Source organism: Carettochelys insculpta, chromosome 8 (assembly GCF_033958435.1).
Source record: "Carettochelys insculpta isolate YL-2023 chromosome 8, ASM3395843v1, whole genome shotgun sequence".
In the NCBI taxonomy this organism is placed as follows: Eukaryota; Metazoa; Chordata; order Testudines; family Carettochelyidae; genus Carettochelys; species Carettochelys insculpta.
In genome coordinates, this window is record NC_134144.1 from 63106456 (window position 1) to 63132690 (window position 26235).

At 46.3% G+C, this 26235-nt stretch overlaps 1 protein-coding gene across 1 annotated transcript in view; it reads left to right on the forward strand.

Moving 5' to 3' along the window:
• LOC142016889 (protein mono-ADP-ribosyltransferase PARP14-like) overlaps positions 1-14663 on the forward strand; it is a 32980-nt gene extending 18317 nt beyond the window's left edge. The window contains exons 11-19 of the mRNA XM_075001318.1: positions 238-331; positions 1459-1608; positions 3169-3231; positions 4349-4516; positions 5502-5717; positions 5810-6415; positions 8420-8562; positions 12693-12867; positions 13839-14663. Coding sequence (XP_074857419.1) covers positions 238-331; positions 1459-1608; positions 3169-3231; positions 4349-4516; positions 5502-5717; positions 5810-6415; positions 8420-8562; positions 12693-12867; positions 13839-14128 — 1905 coding nt within the window. The 3' untranslated portion in view covers positions 14129-14663. The remainder of the gene's footprint in view (positions 1-237; positions 332-1458; positions 1609-3168; positions 3232-4348; positions 4517-5501; positions 5718-5809; positions 6416-8419; positions 8563-12692; positions 12868-13838) is intronic.
• Positions 14664-26235: the final 11572 nt, after the last annotated feature.

Here is a 26235-nt window from a genome sequence, read left to right on the forward strand (position 1 = left end):
TTGCCAGCTTCTCTCCCTTGTTCATAATGTTGAAGGAATCGTGCTTTATGATTCCAATTTATCAATGTTTTATTGTGTTGAAGAAGATTGCTCAGTGGACAGCATCTAGTCCATCAAGTTTAGCTTTTTTTTCCTAAACATTTTTAACTTTTTGATTTTTATTTTTCAAACCTATATTTGTACTGAGAGAACTCTAAAGAATTTGCCAAGTGGTGATGACTATGGTTCTCTTTCCAGGCATTTTCAGATGAACTGCAAAAAAGAGCAGGTGGAAACATTACCAATGTTAAAATGCCAAAGGCTGTGCCAAAGAGTGCCCAGGGAGGACAAGGTAAGTTTATTTTGTGAAAGTATTTTTTTAACTTCTGAGAGATGAAAATTTTAAGATTTTTTTTTCCTCCACATATTGGTTTGGTGAACGTTCACCCAGAGTTCAGAGGAAAGCAGTGATAATCTTATTTGTAAATACGAGTAAAAGCAGAAGATTGTATTTACAAGTGATGACAATCTTTCCAGCAATAGGTTTGTGTATGCTAGCAAAAATCCAAGCCTTTTGTAATATGCTACCAGTAATAACAGCAGTAGAATCTGTAGTGTAGATGGGGTTCACGTATTTTTACTACCATACCAACTAACAAAGTTTCTGAGCCGGTAAACTCTTACACCTGTTAAAATCAATGGACAGTCTGCAAAAAAGTAAGACTTACAAGATGCATGTGTGAAAGGGTGTTGTTTTTCCGTTCTCCAGCCTGGTAGAATTATAAAGAACAGGAAAAATATTGCAAACATAATTCAATTTAAAGAATATAATTTACAAAAAAGGAATTCCTGTCCTGGAGTAGAGAACCTGTCGAACTATTACTGAAAAAAAATTATAACCCACTAGCTTGCTTATTTTCATACTAAATCATATTTTCACTCCGATTGTCCTGCAGTGAGCCTGTGGTATGAGAGTACAATCCCACAGGGGTAACCTGTGATTCATGTTTATTGTAAAAGTTTTATTTTTTCTGCACCCCAGCTCGGAGGGCAGTGATGGGAACAGGTAAAGACTGAGACCAGGGACTTTGTTTACAAAGAGGTTAGTTAGTTACAGTTAGTGAGGTACTGTAGCTGTACTTGAACCTGTATATTGGAGCAGCAGCTAGGGCAGGCCAGGTTGCTTTTAAGCTATGTGCTGTAGACCCAGATTGGGGGTGGATCTCTTCTCCCTGTCTCACTGTTGTCTTACACAGTTACCTGAACTTTTTGTGAGTGAATGTTATTTAATAGTCTGTTGTAAACTGGGCATTTTTGCAATCTCCATGGAAATGTGACAGGCTAAGACTAAAATTCAAAATTTTTGTGAGCTTTCTCAATAAATGTATGTAGAGGCTGATGAGTCCTTCACTCTTGGGAATAGAATCTTTGCTGAGATACACTTTTTATCCATTTTAATTTCTCTGTTTTCTCCTCCAGTTGTGTTTAGCCCCATTTCGACACCATTTCAGGGAGCATATGAAATGCAGATTGGTTCCATTGCATTTCAAATAGAAACTGGAGACATTACCACAGCAAAGACAGATGTCATTGTAAATATTTCAAATCAAACGTTTAACCTCAAAACAGGTACTTTTGTGATGGAGGTTAATGAGAAATACATTGTGACTAGTTTTGAATGCATGTGTAAGGGGATGGGTGGAAGGATTTTCAATACATAAGAGTATTTTTAATTAATTTTGCCTTGGCAATTTCAGACTGGGAAAACTGTACTACAAAGTGTCTGTATTTTGATATCATTTGTTACCATATTATTGAAACCATATTATTAACCTAGTATAGAAGAATGCTATATCATTTAATATCTTTTTTCTAAAATATTTAACACTTCATATAGAATCCTCTAGCAGGCATGACATTGTTACGTTGTGTGTTTTTTGGAGTCCACTACTTCCCATGTCCAGGAGTGCCTCTGTGGTATTTACCTAACGCTTTCTCCCTCAGGGGGCTTTTTAAATAAACTCCACACAAGCATTTCTGATCCATTCACCACCCTTTCTCCGGCATTCAAATTTATTCACTTAAACAGAACTCCAAAATAGAACCCGAGAGTCCCAAAATGCAGTCAATTCATTTTACCCTCTTGTACAGTGACTCCCTTATTTCTTCCTGCTTGTAGTCCAAATAGGGAAGCATTATGTCCCACATTTTTCTGCTGAAGACTCACAGCAGTCTCCAAATTCACCCTACAGGCCTTACTGCCTGCAGTGTTTCCCACTTTAGCAGGCCATTCCCAAGCCCAATCTATCTGGAGCCTCAGGTTTGTTGCTCTGGCTTCCAAACCCACCTGTGATTACGCTCTTCCTTGCAGAACCCTTTTTTACTTAATGCAGTTTCTTAAACTTCCCCCTGCACAGCAGCCACATGCTCTCTTTTATTGGGAATTACCTGATTCAATCAATGTGTGCCTCTTTAGTAATAAGGGCTCACCAGCCATAGGTCCTCCAGCCCTCAAGGAGCAAGCCATCTTGACCCTATTATTACAGTCTGTATGAGGTTTAAACATTCCATAAGTGTTCTCCCTTTTAAATAATCTAAGCTTTTATTTTTATTGAAAGCTGGGGTGGTTTTGGTTTGTCCATATTCAATTTTATCATACTGGTCTATAAGGAAAAAAAGTTTTATTGGGAACTTTTGAGTATTCAGCACTTTTCAAGACCAGGTGCCTCTGCATGATGTAGACTTCTGCAGATTGGAACCTTCTCATCTGGCAACATCCGTAATCTGGCATAATTTTAGTTAGCCATATGTGCACTTATCATGGGTGTAACCATCTTTCCCCTGGTCTGATAAAACATGTTTACAGTCACCAGTCCTGGCTCTTGTGTTCTGTGCTGTTATTCAGCTGTAATTTGCCCCTAAATGTCTTCCAAGAGCCCAGTAAGCAGTGGCAGTGTGGGTAATATGCTATACAATACTGACTTCCCATGGTCCAGCAAATTCTCTCATTCAGCACCAGTAAGGTCCCAAGGGTGCCAGACAAGAGAAGTTCAACGTTTCTTTTTAAAGTCTGGGCCTATACTGTTGCCACAAATGAGAGATGGGGTACTCGGCCCTGTTGACCTAGGAGAGATTTTAAGAATACTGTTAATTTGATTTGTCAAACTAATATGGCTTTTCTCATTTAAGGTGTCTCTAAGGCAATTTTGGAAGGTGCTGGACCACAGGTTGAAGCTGAATGTGCTCAGCTAGGTATAAGTACATTTGTGACATTCTTTCTAGAGGCACTGAGCACCCACAGCTGTCGCTGAAGGCAGCGGGACTGGCAGGTGCAAAATACTTCTGAAAATCAACCCACTATTGTACTAGTGTTTATCCATGATCTCTCAACTCTTTAATTAAAGATGATACTTGTAAAACATCCTAAGAGATGCTAAATAAATACAAAGCAAAAAAGAAAAATCCTTAAGTAATATCAGTCTCAAGGTAAATTAAAAGAACCTACTCCATTGTGTCTCGTCATATTGTCCCAGTAAAATTCTTCAAAACAGGGCAAAGACACAAAGCATTCGATGGTGCCTTTGGTCAGAGCCTGAGCCCTGGGTAGTATATGTTCAAATGCAATAAAATAAACTGTACCCCATTGGAGTAGCCTCAGAAGACCTTCCGTTTCCGAGACAATCCTCTGACATTCTTCTGAAGCTAAGGAATAGTAGTGTGCAGCTGGCCTTTCCCGGAAATCCAACACATTGTCCGTATGGCTCAGAAACAAGTGAAAAAGGAAAAGTTCCTACCTCAGTGGAACTTGTATCTAATTTTAGACCAAATACATTAAGGAATGATAAATCCAACCCATGGCAGATAAAGGATCCAACAAGAAAAAAAGAGATCTGTGTTTAAGCAAACCTAATGGGAGGGAAGACAATCAGAGAAGAGGCAAGTGTGTAGGTTAGCACTGAAAGGCAAGCAAAGGAAGTGGATCTGATGGGAGTGGTGAAGAAGGGGTGGAGCTTTGTAGTCTAGAGAACCGGAGAGGAGAGCCAAGATAAAGGGACAAAACGAGAAAAGGTGCCAGGCTGCAGTAGGATACCAGTGGTGCACTGAGTTGCACCAAGTTGTCTGAGTGCACGGAACAAACTGAGGAATAAAGTCAGATAACATGGATGGAAACAAAGCTGTACCCTTGAAAGTGGGGATAAGGGGTTTGGCTCTGGTGTAGAAGATAACAGGAAGCCAATTCAGGAATTTAGGGAAAGGGTAGTACAGGCAGGTCGTACAGGCATGATGATGGTTTAGGAAAGTTTACATTATGGGTAATTAAAGGATTTCTCACTTTCAGTCGTGTCATATATTTTCTTTCACTTTACAGCCTCACAACCTCACAGCAACTTTATAACTACAGAAGCAGGAAACTTGCTATGCAAAAAAATAATTCATCTTGTTGCCCAGAATGATACCAGATTATTAGTCTCCAGAGTGCTCCAGGAGTGTGAACTGAGGAAGTACACATCTGTTGCTTTCCCAGCAATTGGAACAGGTTTATGTTTTCTTTGGTTTTAGTTTTATTTTCCAATGAACTCTTATGAGATCAAATTCATCCTGGGTAATTCCATTGGCATCAGTGCTCCAAGGATTTGATTTACCTGTTAAGCTTATTCGTCTATATTAAGAAAATTGTTATGGTGTTAGAGCAACGAATAATTCTAGTGACAGTCAGCAAGGTTTTTGAAATAAGGAAGCTGGAGGAAACTGTTTAGCTTACATATAAAAATCCTATCAAGTGACTTAAGGTTGTTGTATCTTAACATAAGAGACTTGAGAATGTCCATATAATATTACTATCTAGAGCAGGGGTGAGCAAACTTTTTACATTGGGCCCCACTTTTCATCCTGCAATTTGCAGGGCCTTCTCAACCTGTCTAATGTAATCCAAACCAATGGAAATTTCAGTTATGTTCATATGGAGGAAAAAACCTTTCAGCATGTGTAAGAAAATAATTCTGTAGAATGTAAAAACTTTTAGTCAGTGTGTAAATGTGAATACACACAGAAACAGTAACATATTTCAACATTTGTAATGAGCTGGATGAGCCTGGGATCCAACAGCCAGTCTTGCTGCGCCCCTGCTTAATGAATTTCACATGCCCCCCACTTTGCGCACCTCTGGTCTAGGCGACCACGAATACTTGTCTCGGGTTGCCTGACGTTCAGGGACAATCCACTGGAAAGTGCCTACGTGGGAGTCAGTGGGAATTTCAACTGACTTCTGTAGGAGCAGGAATATACGTTAGTTCTATAGGATAGGAACCTGTCTCTCTAGGCCTGAGTCTTTATTTAGCCCTGTTTTTGCATTCCTTGATCATACAAAATGACCATTCAAATCAATGAGAATTATTGGACTCCGTGCAGGATTGGACGCTATGCTATGCCTTGGCCCATTACTTGAATAAAATCATATGAGTGTTAAATGTCTTCCAGCATATTGTAGTGTATGTTTTTTTATATTGTTATATTTGTTACAGGTCAAGCAGGCCTTGATCCAGCTGAAGTAGCTAATAACATGATGGATGCTGTAGTTGATTTTGCAAGTAAATTTGTTCAGTCTGTGAAAACCATTAAAGTTATCATCTTCCAGCCACAACTACTAAGTGTGTTCCACGCAAGCATGCAGAAAAGAGAAGTTACTGCTAATGTACCTGAGGCGCCTGCTTCAGAGTCCTTCTGGTCAAAATGTGCTTGTAAGTAGATGTCTACCTGTTGATTTTTAAATGGAGGAATAAATAACCTTGACTTCACTTTAGTAACTGCAAGTATTTGTATTTTATTACAGCATTCCTTGGCTTTGGAAAACGTACTAGAGAAAAAAAAACCACATTGGTTTTGCAAAAGAAAATTGAGCCAACTGTTTTTCAGTTTTGTGGTGAAAGCCAGAAAAATGTGGAAGATGCTGCAGCCTGGATTAGAAACCTGATTTTAAAAGAACAGCATGAAATGAGTGTCACCGATGAAGCAATTTTAAGCTTTGAGGAACAGGAATTTGCAGAACTGGAAGACCTCCAGAAGAAATTGCACATTACTATTCAGCTGGATTCCAAGGATACTATCCCTTCAATTCAAATTTCTGGTGTTACCAAAGATGTGTTGCGTGCTAACTTGGAAATTCAGCACATAATCAAAAGAGTCAGAGAGTTTCAAGAAGAACAGTACAAAGCAGAGCTTCTCAGCAGCCTCGTTAAGTGGCAATATTTAGAAAATGATCAGTACCTGTCTTTTGACAAACTAACAAATCTACGCATAGAGGATGCGGCAATGTTGAATCAAAGAGAGATTGACATCACCTTTAATAATAGAAACTACAGAGTGGATCTGGTAGCCAAACGTGCTATCGATGACAGAGGGAAAAGTATGGCCATTGTTCGAGTCTCAAAAGATGAAGGTGAATGAAAGCTGCTTGGTGTTCCTTAAGATCATGCTGTATCTAAGAGAGCATGGGTGAGCTGTGAGAGGAGGGTACAAGGGACAAACAAAATAGCTGTGTGTTCTAGAATACTAACTCATCTGAGCAGCCATATACTGGAGAAGTGCAAAAGGTGCTAGAATAGGAAACAGAAGGGGATTGTGTGTCTCTGATTTATTAAAACTGAGAGAAACACGGAGAATAAATACTCTGATGCCTAAAAAGAACACAGCAGTAATTAGGCAGCTAGTCTAGTGAACCCCACTTGTCACATAGATCTTCTAGAATAATGTCATTCTTATCTTGTGATTCCCCCACTTCTTTTCTATCCATTTGTTGTCTCTCATCGTACACTTGGATTATATGAATGCTTCAGGGCAGTGACCATCTTTCTATTGTTTGTACAATGTCTACCATAGTGGCACTGTAGCCTCAAAGAACTACTACCTCGACAGGTACAATAACAAGAGTAGACTCTTAATGGGAGCTGTTTATCATCTGTCCCCACTAGAATAAATGTTTCTGTGTTTAAGGAATAATATAATTATAGTCATGAAGGATGGTCACTGTTCTCTCAGATGCCCCTACTTTTTTCTTTCGATGTAATCTTTATCATCTTGGGAAGAGGTGAGTGAGGGGAATTTCAGCAGAGGGTTCCTTTGCCTTAAATTCCATTCCATTGACAATGAATGACAACACAAGCGCTTAGCATCTCTGACATGAACTAAGAAAGAGAACAGTGGAGTGTGACTTTATATTTTGAGAGGACGGGAAGTTATGCTTGGCATGATAAGGAAACTCCCTTTTCTCTCAGATGCCTGTTGACAGCAGGATTAATTCTGACTGTCTCCCATACCCCATCATTTCCCAGAACAGAGACAAGGAAGGGGTTATGGTGGGGCTATATCTGTTCCCAAACCTTTCCACAGTTAGCATTTCCGCATGCTCCTCCTCCACCCCCCATGTCATGAATTCATAAGGAGGGGTCATGGTGAAAGATGCTGCAAAAAAACATTCTTCAGCGCTGCACAGCAGGCTAATTTAGGCACTCCAAATACAGGGGCCTTTGTTCAGTTTTTACGCAGTCTTTTGTCAGGTAGAACTCCCATTTACTTTGATGGGTGATTTCCTAATTAAGGATAGTGAGGAAACTGTGATTTCCTTTTTAAATGTGGCCCTTTACTACTGACATCAATGCTGTATTAGGTCCATATTCCAAGGATGTTAAGCTTTTATGTAGTCCTCATGCAGACAAACTCCCAGTGAGTTTAGTGTGAGTTTTTCTGAGTCCCCATTTGGGCTGAGTAAAAGCTAAGCAGTGACAAATCTGTAGGCCCTTTTTTTAATGATAATATTTAGAGTTGGAAGATTGGGCTGCACTCCTGAATTTGATCACCTAGATGTTTATTCAGTCTGTAGAACCTTTTGTTTCCTGGTATAATGAGAAGATTAAAGGCTAGAAACAAGCACCCTTAATGCTTCTAGGCATTACCTGGATACAAATGTGAAGATGACAGAGTGGTGTCTGGCTGAAAGTAAATGCCTTAAAGTGTCCCAAACCTTGGTTAAATTCGTCTGATGATCAACCAAATAAATTGTGCAGAGAGTTATTTACTCTGCTCCCATTCTCAAGTCTGGGGTCAGGATAAAAATTGATGCCACTTTTACAGTTCCCTCAATTCTGGGCCCCTTGGTTCCAGTTCTAGGCAGCAAACTATCCTCCCTGCTTTTCTTTTAGCCACCACTCTGCATGAGGAGGAAAGTGGAACCGGAGCTGGCAGTGTGCTACCTGTGAAAGCATTACCTGTAATGCTTTGTGTGTATCAGTGAGAGCCATGGATTATGCATTCTCTTGACAAAGAATGACATGAATTAGAGATTGGGTAATAAATGGTGTTCTGCTTTCAGGAAGAATTTAATAACACATATGTCAGCATAACCAAAGGACTCTAGTATAACGATTGCATCTTATTTACTTTGCAGGTAATCTGTTAGCTCTTCCTGTAGAGTGGTGTGATATGAAAAAAGAACATGTCAAAGTGGTGCCTCTACATTCAGAAATGAAGGAATATCAAGATGTTCAGACGAAATTTCAACTCACATGTTCTAAGTTCAAAATTGAAAAGGTAAAATGCTGTCTTGGTTTCTGAGCCCAGCTATCTTGGTGATTGGCATATATTAGGCTATGTCTAGGGTGCCAAGAACTGTCAGCAAAAGATACGCAAACTGCGCAACGTGCTTGCTTATCTCCTGCTGACAGTTCTGTCAGTAGAGGCTTTCCCAACATTTGGCTTATCCACACAGGGCCAAATGTCTGGAAACACCCCCTCTCCCGAGACATCCCTTCTTCCTTGTGGAAGGAGGATGACCAGGATGTCAGCAGAATGCTCCTGGAGCAGCAAGCTTCTGTCAGAGGCCCTCCAGGCTGCAGTTTAGACATAGCTCTAGAGAATGGCAAAGGGTGGAAGAAGATTTTTAGATTTATAAGATTTGGACAATTCCTTGATGGGTGAGGAATTATTTAATAGATTCATATATTCCAAGGCCAGAAAGAATCGTTGTGACCGTGTAGACTGACCACCTGCATAACACAGGCCATAAAAGTTCCCCAAAAGAATTTATTTTGAAAAAGAGCAGATTTTTTAGGAAGTATCCAGTCTTGATATTAAAATTGCCAGTGAGTGAGAATCCACCAGGACAAAAGTGTTAAATTGTTCCATTTTTTAATTATCCCCACTGTTAAAAATATATAGTTTCTTGCTCTTTTGAATTTGTCTAGCTTCAGCTTCCAGATGTGAGCAGATGCAGCACAGAATAAATATCTTGTCCCAGTCTGTTCTTATTTGTGGATCTTCTTACTGCTTTGAAAAAGGAAGTTCTAAAAAGAAGCTGAGCTATCACAGATGTGGCACCAGCTTTCAGAAGCCTACTAAAGTCACACTGTCCAATATTCCAGTGAAACTGGACTTCTTCTGAAAAGCTATCAAGAGTATGCTGTGACTGGGGGCTGGTGATAGAATTAGCACTGCCTCTTTTCCTTTGCAGTTAAGGCCAGAACATCAGCTGGCTCAGCTAGGCTCCACTGAAGCAAATGAGGTTATGCTGGTTTATATCAGCTAAGTTTCTAGGACCTGAGTGCCTATGACAGGTTTTGGGAGGAAACCCCATCAGTCTGTTAGCAGCTATCAAAAGCATTTGGGAAATCACCTCTCCTTCTTCGAGTGGTCCCCGTGGGTGTTCCACAATAGGTGTCGGGCTCACCCGGCGCCGCAGATCGGAATTCTTCTAGCAGTTTCTATTGGATTGCGCATGCGCCGACACGTGCCGCTCTCTTGCGCGCTCCTGGCCATGTGCGCGATCCGGTCCCCGCCAGTTCCTTCTCAACCGCCATCGGCTGCAGACAGAATCCGCTCCGGCTAAAGCCAGAGACAGATAAGATAGTTGTTTTTTATGTGTAGTTTGTTTGTTTTGTCACTATTAAAAAAAAAAAAAAAAAAGAAGAGAAAGAAAGAGAGATGAGGCTCAAAATGCTCTTGTTTGATAAGGCTTTCCAGCCTGAACCGCCGGAGAAGCCTCACGCAGAAGGGCCCTCTGGGTTGCATAAAAGGAAGGCAACCTCTTTGACCCCCTCTGTGCAGAAGAGGAGGAAACTCTCCCCGGCTCGATCCTTGCCGGCGGGCCCAGCGGACAGGACGAGCAGAACGCAGAGCCCCCAGCCGCGAGCTCATGAAACCGGCAGCGCAGCAGTGCACGTGGCAGAGGCCGAGCCTCCAATTACACAACAGCCGGCACGGAGGGTGCCGCGAGCACCAGCGCGGCAAGTGCCGGAATCGGCAGCACCAACGCATGCGGCACCAGCTTCCACGGCGCCGATGACGCAGGGCCACCCAGCATGGAGCCTATCGGCGCCGGAGGAAGTTACCCGCGCGGCAGTGCCGCTGACAGTGCCGAGCGCGGCACCAACAACGGGGCCGAGATCCCCGGCATGGGAGGGGACGGCGCCCACCCCGCAGGGGAGGGGCAAGGCAAAAGCAAAATCTCAGCACCTTAGTCCATCTCCAGGCAGGGCCGCGCTGCCCTTATCACCCAGCCCCCCCCCCCCCCCCCGGCCGCCCCCCCCCGAGATACACACGCCGCACCGCCGGGCTGTAGTTCCACCGGCTTATCTCAGGCCTCCCTCTCTGTTCCTCCAACCAATTTCACTGTTGCTCGGGCCACCTTCACCATTTTTGTGCATGGATCCCCTTGAGTACTATCAAAAACCGGCTTCACCATTATCAATGTCATCGCGGGGGTCCCACTCTCCCAGACATCATGGGTACAGTCCCCAATCGTGGTCCAGGTCTCCATCACTGGGCCCTTGCCCATGCTGCTATGGTCATCCTCATCATGCTGAACACAGACACCGCAGGTCTAGATCCAGGGGCAGGTCCTCTCCTACTACTCGTCAATACTTCCATGTACACTCTCTCTCTGGGACGGGAACACAGTTGTCCCAGGGGGAATTAGGTCCCAAATCCCGATACTTCCCTTCACAGTCCTCCAGGGAGCAAGTATATCACCAAACTCGGGAGCCAGAGGATTTGGGGGAGGTTTACCCCAGCGGCTCCTCCTCATCCTTCCCAGATGAGGCCATTTCGAAGCCTTTGTCTAGCATAGACATAGCCATTATTACCTTGCTCATGTACATGTGCATACGCTTGCTTAGCTGGATATAGGCTTAGAGGGGCTCTTTCCTTTCAGATAACACTTCTTACCTGGTCTCTACTTTCTTTTCCTTTCAATGCATGCTGTTAACACAAGATATCACACCACCATATAATAAGACCATTAACATACACCAAAACTGTTGATCTCCCTGTCATATTTTGCTATATTCTAACCCCCGCAACCTACCACTTTCAAGATTAACAGCTCACTGGAGATGCATAAACGTTACGGGACAGCAGCGTAGCAGTATAGAGAAAATCTAACTAAGGAACCTTTTCCTAAATGGATATATTATTTTGTAACTACTGTTTCTTTTTATGGGGTATTCTATATATGTTTTGATACCCTGTTAACCCACTACAAAAAAGACACATCACTCAGAGAGTGAGGCTCTGGAAGCAAAATACTTTGTATCACATTGTAGGCCAGGTGCTGCTCTCAAGTCATGCCAGTATTGATCTGCTTTAGTTGAAGATGTTGGTCGTTATCAGTATTATCTTTTTTTAAAAACTTCATACTTTGAGGGCATACAAGGTCTTTACTAATGGCAGACCAGTCTCGTAAAGAAGCAGGTGATGGATACCAAAATGGCAGCACAAATAACAAGACACTTCAATTTCACGTACAGGTTGCATCTCCTTTGTGCGCCACCCTTGGGACCTGACTTGTCCTGGACAAAGGGTGGTCCCCCACTCCAGCCACCCAGTCTGCTGCCTGCTCCTCTTCCCCCTCCCACCTCCACAGTTCCACTCCCAGGGCTCCCTTACCTCCTATCCAGACCTGGGTCCCTACTGGGCTGACATCATCCTGGCCAACTTAGGCTCCTGGCTGCAGAGATTGGTTCCAGCCCCAGCCAGGCTGCCAGCCATGGCTCTGGTCCTGGCCACAGAAGTGCTGGCTGTGCCCTAACTGGGCTGCTGGCATGGCCCCAGACCCAGAGGCACGGCCCTGGCCTGTGTGCTGGACACTGCCCCAACCCTGTAGGTACTGGCCACAGCTGGGCTAACTGCTCTGGACCAGCCAGGTTGCCAGCATGGCCCCTACTTTGTAGAGACTGGTTCTGGACCTGGCTGGGCTGCTGTCCTGGTCCCAGCCGTGCAGGCATCAGGTGCAGCCCTGGCCCTGCGGAGGCTGGCTCCATCTGGCTGTCATCTCTAGCCAGGGACGCAAGCCCTTTTAGGCTCCCATGCCCAAGGCGACCAGGCTGCTAGACCACTAACCCTCCAACGCAGGGTGCCTGGTCCAGTAACGTCTGTGGTCCTGCTGGACAAGAGAGTGCTGATTTTGGGAGGTTCAACCTGCAATGCCTAGTGCTGCATTAATCATAATTAATCACAATGAAACAGTGAGTGCCAGTCACACAATCAAAATGCTCTTGTCAGTTTGGAGAAATTACACTGAGTTCAGTGGATCTACTCAAGAAATATCACCATAAATAGGGCTACAAAATGCCCCTTTGTAATTAATCATTATGCTTTCCTGATCTGATGCCATGATTTCTGATCTGATGTCATTATCAGTATTTCATTTTTTTCTAATGTTGTAGATTGAAAGGATACAAAATCCATTCTTCTGGCGGGCCTACCAAATAAAAAAGCAGGAGATGGATTCCAAAAATGGCAACACAAATAATGAGAAGCTTCTTTTTCATGGAACAACGAGTGCTTCCTTAACCATTATTAATCAGAAGGGATTTAATCGCAGTTACGCTGGAATGAATGGTAATATGAAATTTAAAGCATAGTTTTTTGAGCATGACAACACAGGAGGACAAGGTTATCGTGCCATCCATATATAAATGCCTCAGATGCTCACTGATGCCTTACTGACCATGGAGACCATTTCTGTACATAAGGTATATTTTGTATGTGCCTCAGCTGTTCTCCATTACAGTCATGGCTCAGCCTTTGAAGCAATGATACATAATTCCTTTCTTTGGTAAATCTCAAGAGTACTTCCCAAACGTGAATGTAACTGGTTAAATTGGATAATTTTAATAATTTAACTGGTTAGCTGTTTTAACAGATGTTTCAGTCCCTATAGGCCTCCCTCCAATCACACACTCCACCCTATCCTGGCTTCCAGGAACTCTTTCCAGTCTCCAAATATTTTTCTCACCTCAGGCCACTCATCTTCCAGGGACCCTCACTCCCCATTTTCCTCCTTCCTCAGTCCCAAGATCCCTCATTTCCCCTCCCCACCCCCCAAAAAAAATCTCTCCTCCAATCTGCCGCCTGGGACACAGGAACCTCCAATCGCACTAGTGTGAGATATATGCTTATTGAATGCATGTATTGCAAGGGTTTACTGTACTCATTATTACAAGGAGTAAGGCCAGGGAAGACAATCCTAGATAAGTTGATTCCAGCTATGCAATTGTCATAGCTGGAATTGCATATCTAGGTTTGACTTTCAAGTCTAATGTAGACCTGCCTAGAGAGAGGGTTTAATGTCCTGCAGCTGCTCTGTTGTGAGAGGTTAAACTTAATATTATGCTTGACGCTAGTAAAAGGCTTCATGAAATGTAAGTCTGCAGTGGTGCTGTAGCCCTCATTTCAGTCTTGGATGTTCTTTTTTTGATTCATGAGGAGGTTTGGCAAAGGTTTGTAAGCATCTTGGATTATAGAAAAGTGAAGACAAAGCATTATTTGCTTATGAAAAATTCTCACACCTTTTCTGTTTCTGATCACAGCTGCATGCTATGGGAAAGGAACCTACTTTGCTGTCAATGCCAATTATTCTGCACAAGATACCTACTCAAAACCGGATGTGAACGGGAAAAAATACATGTACCTGGCCCGGGTCCTGGTTGGGGAATACTGTGTTGGAAATCAAGGACTAATTACACCTCCATCAAAAAACAGCGCTGATCCTACAGATCAATTTGATAGTGTGACTGACAATATGACAAATCCATCAATGTTTGTCATATTTAATGACATTCAAGCTTATCCAGACTATCTTATTACTTTCACTAAATAATCAGTTTTTGTTACATAGAAGGGATTTTTTTAATCTTTATTTGGCATGATCACCTTAAAGATCAAAATTTAAAGAAGAAAAAAATGCAGTGAAGGACAGTAAAATATTAGTTTTTAAGGTTTGATATTCCCAGGTAAATATAACTTTGTAATAGTAAAAAAAACAAGAAAGCCTGCTTTTAAAAATATTTGCAACTACTAGAACAGTGCTAACAGTTTACACTGCATGAAGTCTTTAGTTCAATTTTCCAATGAAAACTGTTCAATTACATTGAAAATTAAAAATATTCTTTTACAGTATCCAAGCACAATTTAATTATTAGCCTTTTTTATGCAGAATTATGACTGTGCACAGCTAATGATTCTGCAGGCCCAGTATTCAGTTCTTGAGTTGGACATGGAAATCAAATAAATATAGAATAGTACCAATTAGTAAGTAATTGTCTTAAGCCTTATAATGCTAATGTATTGAACAACTGTACGTCAAATAATTTGTAAGTGCCTGCAATAAAGCTAAGTTAGTTGTAGTAAATGGATATTGCGTGTTGTATGATATGGCTAGAATTTGCATGGAGGCATCTTATATTTCAGTTATAAATCTGTGTTCCTGTGTTTTCATAATTCAGCTAGGAAAATAAGAAATGCAAAGTCTCTAAGTGTTTTGGTTTTAGAACAGCATTACTCAGAAGATTTTTCTGTTCATACAGAGCAGATGTTTCTGGCCTGTAGTCTGCTGTAGACAACATTCATTATTTCCAAAGAGGTCTGCACCTACATTTGAAATTTTTAAGGGTCTGCAAAAAGGTTGAAAATCATGGTTATTGACTACACTTAAAATATTACATTTTAAAAACTGTAAGTAACACCAATCCCACATTCCATAATCTTTTGCTAAGCAACAGCATAGGGCCTGACCTTGCAAACACTTAACGTAACGCAGTAGTGGTTGGTTGCAAGATTGGACCCATTATTTGCATAATAATTAATAACAGATTTTCGATATGCTGTACCAGAGAAGGGACTCGTTCAGGAAGAGTGAGGACATGCACTAGTACAGTCAAAATAGTATTCATGGTTCTGCCAGAAAAATTTCCCCATGTAGGTGGACCTGAGAGAGTCTTGCATCAGTGTAGCTACACTGATCTACTTAGTTTACTGGGGTAAATTGTGCTGTTGCAAATCCTGTTTTCTGGTGATCTAGTCTTTCTAGGGTGCAAAAATCCCCAATGCAGACAAGCCCTTGGAAAGTTCTGTCTGTATACTAAAGCTGAATACTTCAGTCCGCTGTCTGTCTCTCTCACCTGCACTCACAATGGTAATTGGGCTTTCACTTCCTATAGTTCAACCACTTCCAGCTTAGCCAGAGGAAACAAATGTTGTGCTACTTCTAAGAGAGGAATACAGGTACCCTCACAGCTGCCCTCCTGTGGGGCTGTAGGGGGTGCCGGCTGCAGTCCTCCCCAGGCCTGCTGGAGGATGCAGGGCTGCACCCTCTTGCCCAGTTCTCTGGTCTAGTGACATCCTTGGTGCAGATTTTAGGAGGTCTGACCCATACCTTAATTCAGGTTTCTTCGCTGTCTCCTCTAAGCAAGTTGGATGGGAGCCTGCTCTCATGATATTCTCTTACTGCTAACAGCGGGCAGGAGAACCGGCACTGATGGGGGCGCTCTGTAAATTCGATTTAGTGCATCCCTACTTGGTGTGCTAAATCGAACCTTGAAAGATTGACTATCGCAGGGCTGATCTACTCTGCAGTGTAGGTGTACCCTTAGAGGACTTACGGAACAATGCTGCAGCCTTAAATTTTAGTCTCAGGTTATTTTTATTTAACAAGGTTTAGAAAAGAATGCTGATTTCAGGGGCTACATCAGTGTGAAAGACTGATGATTATCGGTCATTAAAATGTTTCAAAACTTGTCCGTTGCCAGAGCTGGAGCATTGTGGACATAGAACCATTTTGCTGTCCATGTACAGTACTCAGTTCGAGACATGTTCCAGGCTGAATGAGAGCTGTAAAAATACATGTACATCACTCAAGTACTCGTTGGAAATGTAGGACAGCCACCGGCCAAAAACAGTAGAGGTTGAACCTGTCTAGTCCTGCACCCTGGGGCCCTGACAACTTGCTGGACCACAGGAGGTCAATATTGTCTAACATCATTACCAACACTTCCACTGCTTACTGGGCTCTTAGAAGACATTTATTGGTAAATTAGAACTACATAACAGCACAGAACACTGAGAGCCAGGACTGGTGGCTGCAAACAAACTTTATAGGGCCACAGGGAACTTGGCCTCACTCATGATATGTGGTTGTCTGGTTTACTAAAATTATTCTGTCTTACAGATGTTGCCAGATGAGAGAGCGTCGGACTAGAGAGGTTCAAGTTGTAGTAACCCTAATGACCCTGTATGACAGCATCACCAATAACACAAGTACATCCTAGTTTGTTAGAATTAATAATGGTCATGCCAAGCCCAGAATATCATATTACTTTCAGAAGATATTTTTAATATGGGGGTTGCGTGAAGTTGTGTGTTATCTTTTAAAGAGGAATTCAAAGGTTATCTCATCTTTCCAGCACAGCTTCTGATTCTCCTGATTCTGCATAAATTGGCTATGCTTTTTTGCTGTGTTACTTGTTGGCAGTCCACTCTAATCTTTAAAGGATGGGAAAGCCCCACCCCTCGCTTTTGGTCACCAGTGGGTGCAGGGCTAATTTCTAGAACTCCAAAGAACAATATACAAATTTTAAAATGATAAATGCTATGGCCTGTGTTATGCAAGGGATCAGGATAGATGAAGAGAATGTTTAAAATACATAAATCTGTGAAATTTACATTAAATGCAACACAGAATCTGGTGTCCCAGATCAGCTTTGCATGTCCCATTATGAGTGGATGAATCCAGAGGAGATTTTGAAAACCAGATCAGTTCTCAGATCTGCATATTTGTGCAAAATGGAATTGTTGGCATAATACTAACAACTGGTTGTTGGAATGCATCTACAGCTTCTGAACAACTCAGAAGTGAGGGATGGTCCTTAGCTCCAAAGTGCCTGTTAAAAATACAACACTGCCTCCAAATTGCCCAGGGAAGTGTTCCAGCCCACATGCACAGAGTTTGGAAGAAGTTGCCCATAGAAAAGACATACTTACAATAAGAAATGTTTTTAACAAGAAGTTTAAAGGAAGAGAAAAGTACTGAGATTTATACAATATTGTACATTTTGGCTTCTGCAACTCTGATGACTTAGATGTAAACTCAATTGCCTATGACTTTAAAATATGAGGGAAAAGGGCTTTTATTGTACTGTTGTTGAATTTCCTGTGGCAGCATTAATAATTTTGACTCAGTCTTGCAGTGGTGTGGATGAAGCTCAGCAGTGGTGTGGTTGCCAGCTCAGCAGTGCGCCCTGGTCATATTAAGGAGACACAAATGCTTTGTATGGTGCTTTGTGACATTCTGCTCAAGTGAAGTGAGGAATTGACTGTAGAGAGTTTCCTTAGAGCCCCATGACATATAAATGCCTCTTGGCCTCTGAACTCAATTTTGCTAATCACCTGACCTGCATTCACTACTTCCACGCCTGGGCTGTGTCTACACTAGCCCCAAACTTCGAAATGGCCACGCAAATGGCCATTTCGAAGTTTACTAATGAAGCGCTGAAATGCATATTCTGCGCTTCATTAGCATGCGGGCGGCCGCGGCACTTCGAAATTGACTCGCCTCGCCGCCGCGCGTCTCGTCCCGACGGGGCTCCTTTTCGAAAGGACCCTGCCTACTTCGAAGTCCTCTTATCTGGGAATAAGAGGACTTCGACGTAGGCAGGGTCCTTTCGAAAAGGAGCCCCGTCGGGACGAGACGCGCGGCGGCGAGGCGAGTCAATTTTGAAGTGCCGCGGCCGCCCGCATGCTAATGAAGCGCAGAATATGCATTTCAGCGCTTCATTAGTAAACTTCGAAATGGCCATTTGCGTGGCCATTTTGAAGTTTGGGGCTAGTGTAGACATAGCCCTAGGCACTTACTTCCTCCTTGCTTAATTTCATGTAGCCATAATGGTTTGCTCTTGTTTCAATGCATTCTTCACGTTACTCTGGATTATATCAAAACTTTGCACAGCTGTCAAGCAAGTGGCAAGTACCGATTGCACTTTCAGTCTGTATGTAATTCAGCAACCTGTGGGATTTAACCTTTTGAAGTGCAAAATCAAAACTTCTCGGAGAATTAGAGCAGACTATAGAAAGGATCTCACATTCTTTCCTGACACACTTTGGAAGAATATATATCTATTTCTATAATGTACAGAATTATAACCCTGCATACACAGTAAGTGAAGGGTATATGTTAAACTACTGAATACTGTACTCGTAAAAAACACAAATATTCACATTCTTAAACTACTTATCCAAACTTAGCAAAATCAATGTATTGTGACATTTTAGCCGCGTCTACACATGCACGCTACTTTGAAGTAGCGGCGCCAACTTTGAAATAGCTCCCGTCACGGCTACACGTGTTGGGCGCTATTTCGAAGTTAACATCGACGTTAGGCGGCGAGACGTCGAAGTCGCTAACCCCATGAGGGGATGGGAATAGCGCCCTACTTCGACATTCAACATCGAAGTAGGGAACGTGTAGTCATTGCGCGTCCCGCAACATCGAAATTGCGGGGTCCTCCATGGCAGCCATCAGCTGAGGGGTTGAGAGACGCTCTCTCCAGCCCCTGAGCTCAATGGTGGCCGCGTGGAGCGGCCCCTTGAAGCTCCCCGCCCCCTGTCTTCCTGTGCAGGAAGCTGAGAGAGCGTGCAGGCAGCAGCAGTAACACGCGGCTAGCCTGCACGCTCTTCTGCAGCCAGGAAAAACCCCCAGCACTGCGATGGCTGCCCCCCAGCCCCCCCTGGGGACTCCCCCCAAGGGGAGCCAGGGCTCACAGCCCAGCAGCCAGGCAGCGGCAGTGGGGCCCCTCCTGGACGGAGGCCGAGCTTCAGGACCTGCTGGGGCTCTGGAGGGAGGAGGAGGTGCTCCAGGTAATGGGAAGCAAGAGGCGGAACGCGGAGGCGTTCGTTTGGCTGGCTGAGGGCCTGGCTGCCCGGGGTCACCCTGCCTGCACTCCGGATCACATACGCAGTAAAGTGAAGGAGCTGCGGCAGGGTTACGCCCAGGCCCGGGATGCGGCCGGCCGATCTGGGGCCGCCCCCGTCGCTTGCCCCTTTTACAGGGAGCTCAGGGCCATCCTGGGCCCCCGGCACACCTCCTCTCCTCCGGCCACTCTTGATACCTCGGCTGAGGAGCCCCAGCTGGCCCCGGAGGCGGAGTCCGCCCTGGAAGCAAGCCCTGCACCCTGGGGGCCCCCCCCAGGAGCCCACCCCCGGGGCACTGGAGGAGGAGGAGAGGGACTCCTCCTCCAGCAACACCGGCCTCCAGATAATGCTGCCGTCCTGGAGCTCCAGCCAGGCGTCCGCCCCCCAGGTGTCCCCCGACCGTGGGAGTGGACCATCAAGTATGTACCCCCCCCCGGTGCACACCCCCGGGGTTGAGGGGCGGGGGTAAGAGATATGACCAGGGCCCTCCACATGCCCAGATGGCCATGGCCCCAAAGGACAGCAGTGGCATGTCCCTCAGAAGAGTGCATCAGCCCCTTCCCCACCCCCCCAGCACGACAGTGCCATGCCCCATCCCCGGGGCTGGGGGGAGCGGAACCTCTAGGGTCCCCCGGGGGGAGGGGGTGGGACACCCAGCAGCAGCAGCAGCAGCAGCAGCAGCATGTGATGGAGTGGGGGGAGTGCAAATGCGAGACTCAGGCTAGATATGAGAAGCAAGCTGAATAGCTCCCAGTGGCTAAGGATGATCCTGGGGCTACAACTGGCAGGTAACACCTCTGCCCTGAACAAAGAGGAGGGAGAAGCGGAGCTGGGTTTGAATCGGGGGTGGCAGTTAGAGGCTAGGGGAAGGGAGAGCTAGAAGGCAGCCAGCCTGAGGAGGGGGAAAGCTACACCCCAGAGGGGCACCCCTCGGGGTCTTCTCCCCAGGATGGGTTGGAAGGACTGTCTCTGACTGCTGTACTGTCGCTTCTGTGAGAAACTGGGCATCTGTTGCCTAATAAACCTGTTGTACCTGCTGAGTGAGTGAGAGTCACTCCTGCCAGCGGACGGGGTGTAGTGCAGGGTGACCCCTGAACCCCATCACAGCAGCATCTCCTGGGGACAGGGATGGGGAACCTGCAGCAGAGGGGTAGGGGGACAAGGGCCATGGCTCGGGGCCCACACTAACGGCTGTCTCCACTCTTCTTCCCCCCCCCCGTGTTCCGCAGCTGCACCATCGGAAGGACCGGAGAGCGCCGGCAAGGCGTCAGTGGTCCCGGACAGCCCACCTGGGCCATCACTCCAGGCCAGCCCCTCGGCGGAGCACCGACTGGCCCCCATGGTGGGGAAGACGGCGGATGCAGCACCACCAGCCGCCGGCAACGGACCCCCAGCTGCTGGCCCTGCACCGTCGGCAGCTGGAGGTCGCCGAGCAGCAGCTGTGGGTGGAGGAACGCCGCCTCCACCTGCAGGAGCGGGCGCTGGCCTGGTGCCAGGAGGCATGGTGGGGCCTACATGCGGACCCTCAACTGCATCGCAGACTCCCTGGCCCCCCAGGCCGCACCGGCCGCTGCAGCGCCCATCCTGCCTGCTCCACCTGCTGCGCCGTCACACCGCCACCCACCACCGAGGGCCATTCCGCCGAGGGGGACCTGGGGCCAGCTGACACTCGCCGGCCGTATCTCCCAGTCTGCCCGGCCCCAGCCAGCCCCGGCCAGGGCTGCGGCTGAGGCGGGGATCCTGGCCGCCCACCCCCAGCGCTGGACTGTAGGGGCGTGGGGCCCAGGACATGGCCCCCCCCCTTTGTATATATTCCCCCCAGTTTATTGTTCTTTTCTTGTAAATAGTTTGTATTTGTGACCCATTACTATGCTGATCCTTACCCCCCATGTAAATAGTTCTCCCCTTCCTTGTCTTCCCCTTTCATGTTATCCCGATTTTTATAATGTATATATATTTATCAGTTTGATTTCCTCTGTACATAGTTTGTCTTGTTCAGAATATTTATAATAATAATAATAATGAGTTGTAGTAAAGAAAATGTTTGAGTTGACAAACAACTGTCTGCTTTTATTTTTACAAGAAAAGTGGTGGGGGTGCTCTGGGGTGCCCTGTGGTGTGGGCGTGGGGGCACGGAGTGTTGTGGAGGATGGGGGGGGTGCAGTGGGGGGCCTGCCAGCGTTCACCCCACGGCCTCATTGAACTGGGCCCGCAGGGCCTCCCGGACCCGGGTCCCTTCGGGGTCCACCTGGCGACTGGGGGCAGCGGGTGGCTGCACATCGGCCCTGTCGGCCTCCACAGCCCAGCCGTGAAAGAAGGCCTCCCCCTTGCTCTCCACGAGGTTGTGTAGGGCGCTGCATGCACCCACAATCTGGGGGATGTTGGTGGGGCCCGCATCAAGCCGGGTGAGGAGACACCTCCAGCGCCCCTTGAGGCGGCCAAATGTGCGCTCCACCACCTGGTGTGCATGGTTCAGGTGCTTGTTGAAGCGCTTCTGGCTGGCAGACAGATGGCCCATGTACGGGTGCATGAGCCAGGGCCAGAGGGGGTATGCCGCATCTGCGATGACGCAGAGGGGCATGGTGGTGTCCCCCACAGGGATCTCCTGCTGGGGGATGTAGGTCCCCGCCTCCAGCCGGCGGCACAGGCCCGAGTTCCGGAATACCCGGGTGTCGTGGGTGCTGCCAGGCCAGCCCACATAAATGTCCAGGAAACGACCCCGGCTGTCCACCAAGGCCTGGAGGACCACTGAGTGGTAGCCCTTCTGGTTTATGTAGCGTCCTCCACTGTGTTCGAGGTTGCGGATGGGGATGTGAGTCCCATCCAGAGCCCCGAAGCAATTGGGGAAGCCCAGGGTGGCAAAGTCCGCGATGGCGGCATCCGGGTCCCCAAGCCTCACGAGCCTGTGGAGGAGCAGGGCGTTGATGGCGCGGACGACCTGCAGGGGAAGCACATGGGAGAGCACCAGTGAGGGGTGTGCAGGGTGTGTGTGGCCCTCCCCTGCCAGGGCCCCCCTCCCCTCCCCTCCCCTGCCAGGGCTGCCTCCCCGCCTCCCCCCGTGGGTCCTCTTACCTCCATGAGGACAGCCCCGACGGTGGCCTTGCCGACGCCAAACTGCTGGCCCACGGATCGGTAGCTGTCTGGAGTGGCCAGCTTCCAGACAGCAATGCCGACCTGTTTCTCAACGCTGAGGGCACGCCGCATGGCGGTGTCCTGGTGCCTGAGTGTGGGGGTGAGCCACTGGCATAGCTCCAGAAATGTCTGCTGGCTCATGCGAAAGTTCTGGAGCCAGCGGTCGTCATCCCACTCTCCAAGCACCAGCCGCTCCAAACAGTCGGTGCTGGTGGGGTAGCTCCACAGCCGGCGGCTGGGGGGGCGGCGGAGTGCTGCAGGGTTGGGGGTTGAGTCCTCCTCCCCTGCGGTCAGCTCCTCCTCTGTGGCAAGGAGGTGCTCAGCTGCCTCCTGCATGGCACTGAGCAGGGCGAGCACTGCTCCTGCAGGGTCGGCTGGGTGGACCTCTGGCTGCTGCTGCTGCTGCTGCTGGGGGTCCATCACTGCGTCGCTCGAGGTGTGCGTGCCTATGGCTCTGCAGACCGCGTGCTGTGCAGGCTGCGTGTGTCTGGGAGGGCCCTTTAAGGGAGCGGCTAGCTGTTGCCCCAGAAGCACTAGCCAGCCCTGTGACCCTGTCTGCAGCTGTTCCTGGCACCCTTATTTCGATGTGTGCTACTTTGGCGTGTAGACATTCCCTCACAGCGCCTACTTCGATGTGGTGCTGCCCAACATCGATGGCACCAGCCCTGGAGGACGTGTAGACATTATTCATCGAAATAAGCTACTTCGATGTTGTGTTCACGTGTAGACGTAGCTTTTATGTCCAAAAACGAGCTTTGAACCTCTGAGTTTCTGAAACTACCCATCAGATATTCTCTTCTAACAGAGCAATTTTCAGGGCTGGCTGTATCCAGGGGTCTTTCAGCCACCCTCAGCCATAACCGTTTCAATGATTCATTACAGTCTTCAGTGTAGTACCCACGTCTACTTAAAAATATTCTTCTTCTGAGGGTCGTCTTTGCCAGGAGGTCTAAATCCAGAGCCAAGCCTGCAAACATCCAGTGCTTTTGCATCGTGTTCTCAAAAACCTGTTGGTTGGGACAGGTTTACTACCTCTGCCCTCCTGTCAATTATAAAAAGCACATATCTTATAAAGGCAAGCCAGATCACTGTCTGGAAAAAGGAAAGTTTGTTTACCATGGCAGGGGAGACAGGCAAATGAAATGTGGGAAGATGTTGTCAGATACCCACATCTACTTGTAGGGCATTTTTTCCCCATGCTGCACCAGTGAAAACAGCCCGAATGCTCCAGGACTGAGGGAACTGTGGTATAGGTTCCTACATACATTGCTGCAGCACTCGATTTAAACTACTTGTATGTGGCAGCAATAAGTTGATTTTGTGGGGAGCATGTGGGAAGGTGAGGATGTTGAAAATTGAATGGATAAAACCCAGCATTGATCAATCAATTTTAATAAATTTGAGTTTCGCTTGTAGTGTAGATGCAGCCTAAGTGGAGATGTTACAGAAAGAAAATGATCAGGAAAAAGATGCACCACAGCCTCCCTCCCCCACTTTCAGCCCTCCAGTTTCTGTCTTTGTCCTGCTTTTCCCCAGTTTTTTGCTGTTCAACTTCTGATTTTGTCCCACCTCTATATTCCACTTTATTCCATTTACCAACTGTCAGGAAACCTCCCAGTCCATAAAACTCCTCTTCCTTATATCTGCCCCATTTCCTAGAGTTTTTAACCCAATACTTTTATCTTAATTTTTTTAGTTAGTAATTTCCAGATTTGATTTATCCCATGTATGAAAAATATTAAATTATATTTATATGTTTTAGAAATATTTTTACTTATGGTGGAGAGAGGAGTGTGATTTGAGCTTACAGCAATCCTGATTCTGAATTGAGGCTAAGCCCAGGAGGGCATAGTTTAGATTGGTGGTTCTCAATCTTCAAATTCCTGACTACTGTATCCTTCTCAGCAGTCTGATTTGTCTTGCATCCCAAGTTTCACCTCAATAATTCTTTGCTTACAAAATCGGACATAAAAATACAAAAGTCTCACAGCATATTAGTCCTGAACATTGCTTTCTCATTTTGACCATATAATTATATATCAATTGGGATATAAATATTATAATTACATTTCTATGTCTAGTATATGAAGCAGTATTAATAAGTCATTGTATGGAATTTTAATTTATATGGACTTTGCTAGGGCTTTTTATGTAGCCTGTTATAAAACTAGGCAACTGTCTAGATTAGTTGATGTAATTACTCCCTTGAAGACCTCTATGTACCCTGAGGGGTACACTTATCCCTGGTTGAGAACCACTGGGTTAGGTCATAGGATGAAGGAAGGTGGCTTTATATGCTCTTTGTACCCTCTCAGATACTTGGCTTGGCTTCCAGCAGTTTCGTTTCTCACATGCATTTTCCACCAGAGGACGACTCCCAGCAGGAGGCTTAGTGGTACCAAGGGTAAATAACAGCTTCATAAAGACAAACATCTTTTCTCTTAGTCATAGTGAGAGTGAATTGATAGGACTTTCCAAGGTGCATATTAGAAATTCCCCTGCCTAGGGACCTGGTCTTCCACTGCAGGACAAAAAATGGGTATATCATCACTGTGATTTATAACAGTGTTTCTTAAACTATGTTCCAAGGAACATTGGTATTACATGAACAACTCACAGGTGTGCTGTGAGTGTCTTGACGCTTTTTTGACATTGTACACTGATGGTATAGACTGTTCTTAAAACCAGCTACATTGTTACTCTTCATTGTTATGCGATCTGCTTAAATTACTTCATTTTGGTTTTGCTGTATACGTTGATGTGCTTTTTTTTTTTGGTCTGAGAACAATTTTTAAAGAAAATTTTCATGGGTGTTCTGCATAAAATATTATTGCCTGATGTTCTGTGATCTCAGAAAGTTTAAGCAACACTGGATGACAGAGTACAGTAGGGTTGCAACATTCGCGAGGGTTTGGTTTTGAGAACCCTTGTGAATGTTGAATTTCACAAATATCATTTTATCCCATTTTACCCCACCTGGGAGAGTGGAACTCAGCGGGCTCCCGGGCAACTCTAGGCAGCAGCAGGGGGAGGAGGATCCTGGCTGCGGGGCCGTGGGGAGTTGGTTGGTGGCCGCCCATGCCCCAGCTGGAGACAGAGTTGGGTGCCCTGCTCTACGTAGGCAAGGCCAGGGCTGGTGAACACTGCTGTGGTGTGGGGCGTGTTGGCGCCACTGGAGCAGGACCCCCACCTGGAATGATGTCCAACTGGAAGCTTTGGCAGACCCTCGATGGAGGGCCAGATGAGACACCTTCCTCTGCTGACACCGCACGGGGGAGTCCGGCATCCACGAATAAATGAATTTGCAAATGTTAAACTCGCAAATATTGCGACCATGCTGTAACCAGCCCTGTGCCCAGTGCACTTGTTCACTCTGCATTTTTTGCAGTACTCCTCCCGGACTGAGCTGCTTTGGGTAAACACGACTACAAACCCAGTGGCAGGCCAGGCTCCAGCGGCCAGGGCTGGTTTTCCCTGTGCCCAGGGAGAAGCTGTATTGCTTTGGCACAGGGACAGACACCAGCACTTCACTCTGTTTTGGCTTCACCCTACTCTGAAGGCCCTGTGATTGCTGACCCTGGAATCTAGGCAGCTCTGGTCCATAACAGGACACCAGGGTGCCTGGGCAGGTGGGGAGGAATGTATGCGGGGCCGGTCTGGTGGGTGGGGAAGGGAGGGTGCAAGGCTAAGCCGGGGTTTGCCTGCAAGGGGGAAGCCGGGCAGGGGGAGCGTTGGCTCCCCTGCAGCCGCAGCTGCGGCACTCCTGGGCGCTGGCTGCTGTCCCGGGCGAGGAAAAAGAAACTGCGGGAAGAAGGCGGAGACTTTCCTGAAGTGAAAGTGAAACGGGCTCTGCAAAGCCGGGACCCGCCCAGGCCCCTCGGAGCCGCCGGG